Source organism: Aulostomus chinensis, chromosome 17 (assembly GCF_037954235.1).
Source record: "Aulostomus chinensis isolate RoL2024-O1b breed Wild chromosome 17, RoL_Achi_v1.0, whole genome shotgun sequence".
NCBI lineage: Eukaryota > Metazoa > Chordata > Actinopteri > Syngnathiformes > Aulostomidae > Aulostomus > Aulostomus chinensis.
In genome coordinates this window covers 5,582,472-5,595,808 of record NC_141336.1, presented here as the reverse complement: position 1 = coordinate 5,595,808, position 13,337 = coordinate 5,582,472, and the positions used below count along the sequence as shown (strand labels likewise).

The 13,337-nt window shown below is 41.2% G+C and overlaps 1 protein-coding gene across 1 annotated transcript in view; it reads left to right on the top strand.

The window, feature by feature from the left end:
• Positions 1-13,337, top strand: part of syne2b (spectrin repeat containing, nuclear envelope 2b) — a 157,292-nt gene that overhangs the window by 70,201 nt on the left and 73,754 nt on the right. Inside the window, exons 65-77 of the mRNA XM_086183457.1 lie at positions 2,335-2,481; positions 3,239-3,379; positions 3,864-4,040; positions 4,249-4,386; positions 4,974-5,159; positions 5,251-5,364; positions 5,478-5,630; positions 5,712-5,807; positions 6,481-6,597; positions 7,771-7,905; positions 8,513-8,581; positions 10,260-10,400; positions 12,633-12,786. Coding sequence (XP_086039583.1) covers positions 2,335-2,481; positions 3,239-3,379; positions 3,864-4,040; positions 4,249-4,386; positions 4,974-5,159; positions 5,251-5,364; positions 5,478-5,630; positions 5,712-5,807; positions 6,481-6,597; positions 7,771-7,905; positions 8,513-8,581; positions 10,260-10,400; positions 12,633-12,786 — 1,768 coding nt within the window. The remainder of the gene's footprint in view (positions 1-2,334; positions 2,482-3,238; positions 3,380-3,863; positions 4,041-4,248; positions 4,387-4,973; positions 5,160-5,250; positions 5,365-5,477; positions 5,631-5,711; positions 5,808-6,480; positions 6,598-7,770; positions 7,906-8,512; positions 8,582-10,259; positions 10,401-12,632; positions 12,787-13,337) is intronic.

The window sequence follows — 13,337 nt, the reverse complement described above, 5'->3', positions numbered from 1 at the left end:
GGTGAACACCGCCTCTCGTCTGAAAGCCACTGGGATAGGCTCCAGCCTGCCTGTCAATAGCCAGTGACTCTCTAATTTCAACATCTCAACACAAAGATGCATTTGTATCCAAAAACATGGCATCATTTCTGTCTGTCATCAATCATGATCAAAATAACCATCTTGCTGTGCTATAACATTGGAAATCCTGTTATGGTCTGTAAAATTATCAGAAGACAGAAGACAAAAAATGACCACAGCCTTCTCCAGGAGCCGAGTCTGGATGACTGAAGTAGCTTGAGTTTTACTGAGCTGTAATTGCAATAAACGGGTCAAAATGACGCAGATGATGTCGCTGATTTGCAAAACATGGATTGATTTTTTTGTCACGACTTTCCACAAGACGACAAGCAAACAACTTTTACAATGCTTGGTTTCTGAATAGAGTTCGCCTTGATATTTCTCCTTAAATTTGAGCCGTTCTCTGTTGACATTATTTGTGATCTTAAAGTCTGTGGCCACTGTTCTGCACAGGTGTCTCAACAGCCACACACCGATATGAACAAAAAAAAGTATTGTTACACAGAAATATCAGTGTTTGTTAGACTCAAGTAGTCTTATCAAATCTTTACAAAACATACTTTCTGAATGTGGACAGACAGATAGAAAGGAGCTGTTGTAGCTGTGTAACGTCTGAATCCAACCGTTGGCCTGCTGGCGTCACGCCGAGAGGTTGTTAGTTCACTCCTATCAACCCTCTGAACCCGAGAATCACTCTGCTCTTTGTCCTGAAACCTGAGCAGAGACCAACATCTCCCCATCAAGCCCACTTGTCTCTCTCTGTGCGCATGCTTGCATGTGCGTGTGCACACACACACACACACACACACACACACACACACACACACACACACACACACACACACACACACACACACACACACACACACACACACACACACACCTCCCCGCCATCCTCACCCCTCCTCTTGCACTGGAGGACACCTTTTGTTCCCTGCTGTAAGTGGATCTTCCAGGTGGCTTCCACAACCTATAACACACACAACGTTAAACACACTTTGTTTAATTCAATCAAAAACTGCTTATAATTTTAATTTTACATTAGAAAGTGCTTCACACAACTAGACAAATCAAATGGAACCAGAAGATCAACCATTTATAGATAACTAGATTAACTGGCAATCAAATAAAAGATGAAACTACCACAAGGATTTAAGAAAAACGTTGTAAAAAAAGTTTGAGAGATGATGAAAGCAAGGAATTTCATCAGATTAACTGCTCCTTCAGTTTATAACCTCAATCTCAAATGTTGTCCAAAAATACTTTTAAAAAAATACTCTCCTTTTGTAAATGTGCTTGAAAAATGTCTACTCTTCTTTAATGCCCTCAGTTACTAAAAATCACTCTGCAAAAATGTTTCTCAAACTTTTCCCTGCCACCTTTCTGTGCCCTTTTACATTCCATTTGCTGCGCACATATAAACATTTAAAGTTGTCATTCACATGTGAACAAGTTAAAGGTTATATTACAGTTTGTAGTTTGTAAAGGTTTTTTTTTTATCAGTTTGGCTGCCCCAAGACTTTCTGGTTCTTTCTGCGCTCTGTAGTCTAAAAGAAGTAACATAGGAGGGAAAAAATAGCTTCAACTCAATGACACAAGTGGGAACAGAGAAGGTCCATTGCAAAATATCCTCTCAAAGTGTTCATTCATTGTCCTTTCATAAATGTCTCTTCAACATTCACACAAAAGCCAGATTCAAGCATCATTCTCACTCCCTGAAACAGTTTGTCTCACACAACATCTTAAATGAAGGCAGACAAAAACATGTTCCATATCCAACTCTCTCTCTCTCTCTCTCTCGCGCTCTCTCCCTCTCTCTCTCTCTAATAGGCTGTCGCCCCTCTTGTCTTCCCCATCCTTTGTCTCTCCCACCCTCCCTCTCCCTCACACACACACATCCACACACACACACACAAGTACCTCCAGTGATGCGCCCTCCTCTTTCGTGCAGCATCGGGCGGATTAAGACTGAGCCAGCTTCCTCTTGGTTATCACTTAGGTGTCTTTGCTTGAAAAGTGATATGTTTGTCTGTGAGAAAGTTCATTCTGTGGGAATGTGGACCCTGGAGGGCAGATTGCTCAGGAGGACATCTTTGTTCTGTGAGAGATGTAGCTGAGATCATCTATCAAAGGGAATTGTCACGATTTGAAACAGCCTAAAAGACTTTAGGGGCATTCTTCAACAAAACATGTAATTGCTGCAGAAAACGATTCCTCGGACTTGATCTTGTTTTGCCCCTGTTCATTTACACGTCTCTCATCTCCCGGTTTCAGAAGGTCCACAGTCAGCTGTGTCTCCGGAGGGCATCGCTCCAGCGCATCATGGAGGGCCTGAAGATGAAGTTCTCAGACACCCCTCCAGTCGAGATTGAAGGCCAGCTGCAGGAGGTCAAACAGGCACTGCAGCAGGTGGAGGTGAAGGTAATCAGTGGTTTTGGTTTTAACGTGGCTCTCTGAGACTTTGTTTCTCTGTAATTTTGAAGACAAACCACACCTATGGAGTGTGTTTAGCTTTTAAAGTACTGACAAAGATGTGTCTTGAGCTCAGAAAGATGTTTTTTTCCCTCCTGCATCACTTCTTTGGGACTCCAGAATGCAGAAATTGCCAGCAATGTATATTTAGCTTAAAGCTGAGGAAGAATGCGACTCAGAACAGTAAAACTGTCTAAAAGCTCTGTTTACACAAACTTTTACACAATTGCATCATCTGGAATAATCCAGGTCTTCTTCACTCAGCTGTATTCTCAGTAATCTACAAACACTTTGATTTGACTACCAAACCTAAAGGGTGATACTTAGTGAGTTGCTGAAAGGTGAATTATTTGCATGTATTGGTGCTTTAATCAGGATAATAACGGAACGGTTGAGTCGGCGTTTGTGTGCCTGAATGCTGTCAAGGATGTTATAAATCTAAAGTGGCCGTTATCATTCAGTTATCGCTGCTCTTAAACTTTGAAACTACCTTCATTTGGTTAGGAAATAACTAAAAGAAAATGAAAAAGGGAAAAAAAAACAACCTTGTGAATACATGTCTATGCATATTTATTACTGATGTGAAGAAAGTTGCTCCCCATGCAAGGCATCATCTTACACAGTAAAAATGACAGGCTATTCATTCGCCATGGTGATGTTCAACACAAACATTGGTTGGTGTCTTTGTGCCTGATTGGATGGCCAGGTGGGAGAGGCAGTGGAGAGGAGCGGTCCCGTCCACAGGCTCGGAGCAAAGCTGTCCGAGATCCAAACTGGTCTGATGTCAGTCCAGAAAAGACTGGAACACAGGAGTCCCTCTTTGGCTGAAGCCAAGTTCACTCAGAAGGTGGGTATTCTGGTGATTTAGAGCCAGAGTTGGAGAACAGATTCAGTTGGTCCTGTGAATATGTAAAAGCCTCCAGTTTTTGTGTCTAAATGAGTTTTCCTGTTGAGTCATTTGGACACCATGTCTGTGTTTGATCGTTGTGAGGTATTTTTGTTCAATATCCAATAAATAAAAAGTTTGGATGGTTTGTTAATATTTTCCCCAGAGCTCACAAGTTCTCAGTAAATTGACACAACTGCATGAGCATTAATTTATTCACATACAGTGAAGTCCTTTTCTGCAAATATACAATGTCTTTTGTTATGTTTACAACAATAAAGTATTCTGTACTTTGGTTTTGTCTCACTGGTTGACAAAACGGCTTTGAAACTATTAAATAATACATTTTTCATTTAGTTGTTGTTGTGCTAGTATAATTCGGCATTCTTCAGATGATGTAAATGATGGATGTACACATTAATTCTTCACACATGCTTGTGTGCAGAATGTGTGGGATGAGCTGGATCTGTGGCACTCGTGTCTGGCGGCACTGGAGGGCGACATGCATGACCTGGAGAAGCCAGAGGAGGCGCTGGCCCTCACTGAGAGGCTGGTAGAGGTGCAGCAGCTCCACAGCCACCTGGCCAAGCAGGCGGAGCAGAGGACCACCCTCCTCTCTAAGGTCAGGAACGCTGAGAGTGGCACTTTTCTTGGATTTTGATATAACCATCTTTTTTTAAACTCAAAAGTAAGAATACTGTTGAATCCAACATATTTCTAATGTTCCGGCATTTGGAATGCAACATAGGTGTTCTATGTTACATTAAATGGTGGCATAGGATGTTTGGGTTCAAACCAAATATTTTCATCAATGTGTTCTTCTGCTTCAGATCCACACATGGCTCCAGGAGCATCAGGAGATGATCAACAGCTCTAAAAGCTGGATAACAGAGGCCCACTCGTGGCTGGCGGCGCCCTGCACATACACCACGGCCAAATGTCTGAGAAGCCACGTCAACGCCCTGCAGGTCAGACCCCCCACCCAGAGCCCTACCATGATACCTTGCTCTTCAAGCACTTTTACATCAACATGCATGATACGAGGTTTCAGACATTTCACCAAAAGTTTCTCAGTGGATTGGCTGATTTATTTTACAGATTTGTGATTTAAACCTGTTTTCCCTAGTGGAGGTTTAGTGCTGAAATGTCACAAATGAATATTATACGGTGAGTTAGACAGTGTACGAGTACATATATTATGCGTACCTTCTTGTTAATTTTCTGAAGGCATAAGGAACCAAATGAATTTGCTGGGGAAAGTGGTGATAAGTATATTAAAAAAAAAGACTGAAACTGAAATTTTACTTCAGTTAATATTCACTATTTTGTGGGGTTAGATAAGTGCTGCCGGATTTGTGGTGTTTGAATGCTTGAGAAAGGCATCTGAAAAGTCCCAAAAAAATGATCTTAGATATGAGGCCCCCAGTGACACCCAAGTCAACTCTAAACAGTTATAGTAAAGTATCGAGGTGAAGTTGTAGGTGCTCTACTTGTACTGGTGTTCTCCTGATGGATCCTGCAGTAAAATCACCTGTTTTGTGATCTTGTGTGACAGACCGTGCTGAATGACTCGGCGCAGATCAGAACTACCCTGCAGGGTTTCCGTTCAGTCCTGGAAGAAATGTCACAGGTTTGTGATGTCACAGCTCTCCAGGAACAGCTGGTGGAAGCCGACAACCGAGTGGCCACTGTTCAAGACAGTTTCACGTCTCCTCTGTCTATGCTGGAGCATGCGACTGCCGTGAGTCTCACATCCATTCCTGCCGTTCTGGTACTGGACACGTATTCATGTAGCTTTCTCGAAATACATTCATTTGTTTCTGTCTTTGTAGGAGGTGGAGGCCATTGAGGATGAAGTTAGGAAGATGGAGAAAGATGTTGGTGATATCAAGGCCTTTCTATCGTCTCCGGAGACTTTCCCCAGCCCCAGAGAAGAAGCTCTTAAGGTTATTTTATGTCCACATGTTTGTCTGTATGGTCAATTTAAAATCATGGTCAACTGAAAGAGGTAACGTATAATCATCCTGCATGTTTTTGTGTCCCTCTGTTCTTTGTACAGATGGTTGAGCAAAAGATCCAGTGCATGAGGAGGACCGTAGCTGAAATCCAGAAATGTAAACCAGGACTTTGTCTTCCGGAGAAGGCAGAGGAAACTCTGACTGTCTTTGCTGTAGTAGATCAACTCCAGAAATTGCTGTTAGAGCTGGAGAAGGTCAGTCAGTCAGTCAATTGATTAGTCAGCCGGTAAACTAGAAATGAACCCCACCACCTTCCTGCTTCACTGTCATTGCAGAAAGTCCCGGCTCTGTTCATCCAGCAGCCTCCGACACCGATCCAAACCAAAGCTCCGTCAGCTCAGCAGACCATGTTTCTACTGGAGGGAGCCGAGGTGAGTGAGGTGCTCGGTGAAAAGTGTCTGCTGAGCTTTTACTTTAAATATGTGACTTGTGACTACTTGAGATCCTGCTTTTGTTTGTGATCTGTAGTTTGAGGTTGAAAAGTTGTCTTCCTTTTTCTTACTATATGTATTTCTAGGAAAGATAAATGTATATATGAACATGATATTGACATTTTATTAAAAAATATTGTTTATTTAAAAGCATAGATTAGAATATAAAAGATATGGTATAAATATTAATGAATGATTTTTTTGCTTTAGAAATTATGAATTTAATTTTTCTGGTGGTGTCCCCAGCATAGAAGTACTCAGAAATACTGAACTAGATGACCAGGGTTTCTTCCCTTTCTGTGATTATTGTGACTTTTTCACTCGTGTGAGAAAATTTAATAATCTGAATCATCTCATTTCACGTGAAAAATAGAGAAATCGATGACGAAATTTACCAGAGCATATTTAAATAAAATTATTGACTAGCGTCATGGTTTGATGAAATATAAACTCGTAATAAAATAACTAAACATTGGTCAAAAGAGATGAACTTAACCCCAGATACAGTACTTAATACTTTATATACTTTTCCAGGCCTGGAAATGTCCATTGTCATTGGCTCTCATGAGCATGTGAACCTGCTTTGCTCAGCTAACTGGATTCTTTTCGTCAGAAGGAAGAGGAGCAGGGCCACATCAAAATCGTCCGTATGGAGGAGGATGTGCTGAGCAGATCTGGAGCACCACTGATGACGGTGGAGCGCTCGTCACCTACACCAGACATTACCCAGGTACGAACACAAAAAAACCTGCTCATTAATATGCAGACGCTCTGAAACGCTGCTCGTGTGACTCCAAAGTATGGAAGTGCTAATTGTCTAACCTCCTTATGTGAAATTAGCATGTCTAGATCATTAATTTTTGAATATCAGAATACAGAATACATGCAGATTAGCTGTGATATTGTTTGATGCCTTGTTTGTTAGCCAGTCTGTATGCGCATGTGTTATTATTTACACATTAACACATATATTCCAAAGTTGTTTCCTGTCTGCATCTGTTTCATGTGATTGGTTTTGCTTTTCTTTTTTGTTTTGTCTGCTCTCTCAAAAACTACCAGGTTGAATTCCACAAACCATTAAGTATGGGCCAAGGAAGAACACGTTCAGTTAAAAAAGTTCAACTGAAATTAGACAATCGATATATTGTCTTACACAAATACAATTTTAAGTGTTAACATCATTTGTAATTCACTGAGCTCATTTTCAGTCTGGTACTTTGAGTTAAAATCACAATATGCTGGTTTTCAGTCTTGGTTTATTTCCTACAGGATGGGTTTTTGCTGTTAACTCATGCAGTAAAAGTGCTGGCTCTGGGACGGGCAGCGCATGTTTGACTTATTACTGCACACTCCTCACATCAACAACTGGTCACCGTGTAAATGTGCAAGACGAATTCCTTAATCGATTTCAGGAAGCCCACAAGCTTTGTTTGAAATCCCACTAGTCATTTATATATTATATGTATAGGAAACCAAAATTCAGCACAGATTCAGTATTAAACCATCTTCAACTTACAGGTAGAGTGGATTTAACTTGGGGCTGAAAACTGTACTTAATACAGTACAGTAACACAATATAATCATGAAGTTAGCTCATTGTATTTTATTGCACATCCTTGTCTGCCTCCTGGTAACATACTGGCACATAGGTGTTGTGGAGTCTGACTTTGACGATTGATCAAACCTTGCAAATGGCACCTTTAATGTCATAGAGACTTGATAGGTTTCTGCATCTTTGATCTCTGGCCCAGTCTACATTTCACAGAAATCTTTGGACAAAAAGATGGATTTCAAATCAGAAACAAACCAAATCAAACGTTTTGTTGAGTGCAACAGTAAGCATCAGCAGCTCGGTGTCTCCGACGTAGTTTTGACTCCACCCCCCGTCGTGTTTCCGTGTCAGGAACAGGAGCATCACAGCGTGCTCTTGGAAGAGGAAGCCACTGGGAATGAATGGGAAGTGGAGCAGGAAATGGAAGAAGGTGGAGGAGGTTTATTTTGGTGGCTGTGGGATGCTTTCCTTGGCGCTTCCTCAGAGGTAAAGACCATCTAGATCTGCTCTGGAAAAATACGCCACGCTCCCTTTCCTTCAATTTCTTTGGTCACCACTCTTTTGTCTGTTACCTCTTTTGCCCTTTGGGGTTCCCTCTGACCCTGACAGTTGGTTAGTTAACATGGCAGTGATGTTCCCCACTGGGTGCCAGAACAAATAATTGGAAAGTATTTAGAAAGAATCTGCTTAAAACGATAAGGCAGCTGAGACGGCAGCGTCATTCATCCCAAGAATCTCGTTCCAGTGTAATCATCTCTAAACAGCCAGGTGACTCAGTTCTGAACTTTCTGACCCAGGTCGCTCTGCTCTCCACATGGCTGAGGGTTCCTTACTTTCATCACCTCCACCCCCACTTTCCTCATCATACCCTCAACTCCTCCTCTGATCCTTCCATACATCTGGTCACACGCTTCATTTTCTGATCCTTACCCCTTTTGCAGTGTATTTTTCCTCCACTAGAGGGCAGTATCTATTAATGTTTGCATTTTTTGTGCCAGCATGTCAGTTAACACATGGGCGATTTGCAGCTCTGGACCGTCCTTTGATTTTTTTGTTTCTTGACTTATTTTATGTGTGCTGTTGTCGGTGTCAGGTGGCTGAGATGGTCTCAGACGAGACAGAATCTGAAAGGACCCAAAGGCCGCCTGAAGAAGACAACCAGGTAATCGTTCATTCCTAGTCAGTCTGATAGAAAATGTCTGTGGGTATTCTACATTTCATTTCGGTTGGGATCCTTCTAACAAGGATGGTCAGATTCATCTGATTCCACCTCCATAGTGCTGCACATGGACCACCCTGCTGCTGGAAGACCTCACTGGACACCAAATGCACCAAATGTGTTATGTCTTTTTTGGGGGGATTCTTTATAAAGGTACTTTGTGTAAGCTGAGGTAAACTGTCGGCATGTCGCTGACTCTCCCACTCCAGCACTGGGTCCAGCTGAGTGTTGATTTCCATTCACAAGCACATACACACAATCTATACAGATCAGTATTTGGCAGGCCATAACTTTTGGAAGGGGGGGGGGGGGGTGTCAGCAGTGGTTCTTGCCACTGTGCAAGCATCTGTTCAAAACCCCCAGACTTTGGTGGGCAGAGATCTCAGAAGCTTTATCAGAAATACATTATGATTATTCCGTCACTCGTAAAAAATAATAGATTACTGTGAATTGTTACTTTTGAAAGTACTTTTGAATTTAAAACGCTAAACTTTTTTTTTTCTCCATGTATCTTTATCGGGCATTTATAATACAAATATACAAAAAAAGGTAAAAAAAAAAAAAAAAAAGACAAAACTTGAGAACATGAAACATCATAAATAACATAAACGAATACAACACAGAAGAACAGAACACGACAGAAGAACAGAACACGACAGGTTGACAAAAAAAAAACCCGCCCCCCACCCCCAGTGAAGACCGACATCGAGGTTTCATGAGAGCCTGGCAGTGCATGTTATATTTTGTTATCAAGTTGAGTCAGTGTTAGCGAGGTATTGTATGAGAGGTTGCCAAGTTGCTTCAAATTGTTGGAGACTGTCTTTCAAAATATATCTGATTCTTTCCAGGTGGAGTGTTTTAGTCAATTCCTCTGGCCACATTTTAGTTGATGGTGCATTTACATTTCTCCATCATGTCAGGATTAATTTTTCGCTATTATGAGACCATGGGAAATAAAGCACCGTTGTGCTTTGTTTATTCTTTTAAAGGATTAAAACGCTAAACATTTGAATTTTTTTTTATATTCTGTTGATCATATTTATTTATTTTTAATGCTTTAAACTAAAATATGTCTAAAGCACCTTTTCAGTGTTTGAGTTACATTTATTTGAGCTGAAAATATTCCCCAACAAATGTCCCTTTATACTCCTCTTTTGATAATATGATTGCTGGATAGCTTCTAGAATATTTTGTGAAATAACATACATTTTAAAAGAAATTTCAACTTTGTTGACAAGAACAAGAACACGGAACTTTACCAGCCTTATGTTTTAATTATCGTTATTACAGGTTTTTGCTGACATTTGTGTTATTTCTGTAATTATTAACAATTGGTAGTTTGATTTGCATGACTGTATGAACTGTGTAAAAGGTGTCTGGATCATATCAAACAAAACACAGTTACCTAAAATTAGCGTCACTTAAGAGAGCTTGGAGATTTGGGAGCAATGACAGTCAGAACAATCCTTTTAATCAGTTTTACTGTCCTGGAGGTTCTATAAGATAACACCCGTAACATAATGTACTATCACTATTAAACAGGTGTGTCAGTAACTGTGTGACTTAATGTGTTGACCTGACTGACCTGACTGATCTTCTAACCCTGCTCATGTTTCTTCAGGGCCACTCTGACACCACTGCAGCCAGCTCAACCGAAGCTTTATCAAACCCCCAGGTTCTGCCTGAGAGCATGGTAAAAACTGCCTCCACCGTAAAAGCCTCCAAATCCAACACCGGGTCTCAGCAGAGATGTGTAGTCTCCTAGATCTAGAAACCTTCTCTTCTTCTGCATCTAAGCGTTCAGCTTCTTCTCGGAGCCCAGCACTGAACCCTCCCTAGAAGCAAGCCTAGATTCCTCCATTTCCTCCTGAACCAGTCTTACTTTCCTATGCTGATTATTCTGAACTTTCGCTACAACCAAACCAGGTGCACTTGCCTTCTGGAACTTATTTTAGGTCTTCTACATCCAACCAAATAACTCCCTGTGTTTCCTAGAAGCAGGACACCAGGCCATTTGAGATGTTCTAGAGCAAAGTTTACATTGAGGCAACTTCCAGATTGATGGAACTCCTAAAATGTTGAACTCCTTATCATTCTCGCCCTTCTAAATCCAACTACAACACACAAGTCCATGAAAACCTTCAAGGCTTGAACTAAGACCTCCTCAAGAACACCAGCTCTCCCACAATATTGAACTGCAGATCTAGAACTAAACCTGAAAGACCAAATTATTCTACAGCCTTGTGAGCTCATCTAGTTCACAAGGCAGAATGCCCAGATTCAGGCATACATTTCAAAGTTTTCTCTGAAGTATCCTTCTCCAGGTCCGAGACCTCCTGGATTATCTGGACCAGATTCTTGTAGGCCAAAATATATGTTACATTCACATGTTATTATTGAGCTCCCCTCTTTTTGTTGAGCAAGCAGTTTTCTTTTAGAACCAAACCTCTTATAAAGTCTAGTCATCAGTAATTGCTCTATAATCTTCAAGAGCAGAAGTGGAACTACTTTTTCTTATCTTCTAGTATCAGCTCCGTAATTAAATTTACTGCTAGATCCTGAGATCCATAATGACTTTTGGAGAAAAGAAAATACCACAACCTCAACCTATTCCACAACCTATTTGGGAATCTTCTAGACCCAAAATTGCACACTCATATGTTACAATAAGAGTTCATTGCCTAATCGGGTGTTCTGGAATCCAAAAATTTCTCTTGACCAAATGCCTGGTATTGTATTGTTTTCTAGATCTTACCAGAGATCAGACATCATACATCCTACAGAATCTTTTTAGGAAAACTCTTTCTAGAACCAACAGCTCTGTCCAAACAGACCTCTTCTAGAATTAAGCCTAGAACCTCCTCTAGAACCAGGCTTATATAAATATTCCAACTTTGACACTAGATCTCTAGAGATCCTCTTGAAATTTCTCACATCCAATCATAAATAAGTGCATTTACACGGCAACGTTTCCAGAAATTCGTCTCAGCGCTCTGCAATGAAAAAGAAAACACAATTAAATCATTCACCCATGTGCCAAAGATTGCCTTTTTCTACTTGTATGTTTACGTGAAGAACGCCAGAGGCACCACTGAGATGTGGGCCATGGCTGTTAAAGTTACATTTTATTGAAGAGAGAAGCTGTGGGCAGGATTGCTATTTTCACCCAAATCTGAGGACAGACTGGTGATATTTAGCATGTGCGGTTGAATGTTTACAGGCTCTTGCATGGAACGTCTGATGTTTTTATAAAGGATTGTTGAATTCTAAGTGTTCCAATAGGCAGATTTTATGAAAAGTGTTCCATAGTGTACCATAGAGGAAATGGTGATTTACACTAGTTAAACTTTCTTGACTTTTTATTTACTACCTGGGCTTCTACGCCAGCAAATGCAACAAATAAACCACTGTCTGCTTGCTTCTACACATCTTCCATTTGTACTCCCATAAGCTAAATAAATATATGTTGTTTACAGAGTTGATTTAGAGAATTGCCCAGCGACTGCCTGGCAGCGGGGAGTGAGGAGAAACATTGCTTTTGTTAGGAATCTGCATATTTCGCTCTACTATACAGTATTCGACCTTTCTGGGATGACTACTGGCAATGAAAATGCACTGGTTTGACCTGATTACTGATTAACACGCTGCTGTTGACAGGTGAAAACCCCACGTCACTCCAAATTTAGTGGTTAATTCATAAGTATTTGTTTTAAGGATCGATGAGTGTTAATTTGCAGCCCATCAATGGCTCTTTTATAATTACTGCAATGCCTTTTTAATTTAGGAATAAAAAAGAGTTAAGAATTGTTTTTGGAGATGAAAGGTTTTCATCTGAAAGCAGCGTAACTGTTACGTCTTATTTTGCTTGGCATGTGCTGTACTTGTACACTGTTCCACTCTTGTCTTTCCATTCTGTCTACTTATCCAAACAAGCACAAATACAAATAAACCCACGACAGTGATCCACTCCTCCGTCTCTCTTTGTCTGTGTCAGGAGCTCATGAAGGGACAGAGGGGGCTTGCATGGAGGGGGGATGACAGCCACCCAGAGGGGCTGAAGACACATACAGCATACACACAGCACACACAGGATGAGGACGCGTGTAGGCTGAGTGAAGGAGCCAGATCAGAGAGCTGTGAGATGGACAGTGGGATGTGGTTTCGAAGCTCAGTTCAGACACATTCTCCAGAATCATTCAGAATCCATCTAGTAGCAGAATCAGAACCCTCACACGCACATGCAGCAGCTGATGGAGCTCAGCCTCTAGCCTCCCCCACTTCCACAGTCAGACCCCAGCAGCAGGAGGACAAGGAGGGCCTGCGACCTGCAGCCAACCTGGTAAGAGAAACAAAAGTAAGAGTCATACTCAGAGAGCCAGCATGGTACAGCAGCACCCTCCTCCTTACCTTTAACCACGCAGGACTAAAGACAGACTCCAATAACTCACTGATGGAGTTGACAGCAAACAGATAACAGTCTAATTTTAATTGACTAATTTTACTCAACCCGAGTTTGTTGTGCAGATTCCACTCACAACATCTCAACCCTGGAGAATATTTAGAGAAGTTAAGAGAAGCCAGTAACAAACCTGAGGACGGAGGAGGAGGAAGAAAGAAGGGGCATCTCAGTCTGCAGTGGCCTTGAAAAATGCATTTGTATACTTTACATACTGGTTTAGCTCCCTCAGCTTAGTGATAA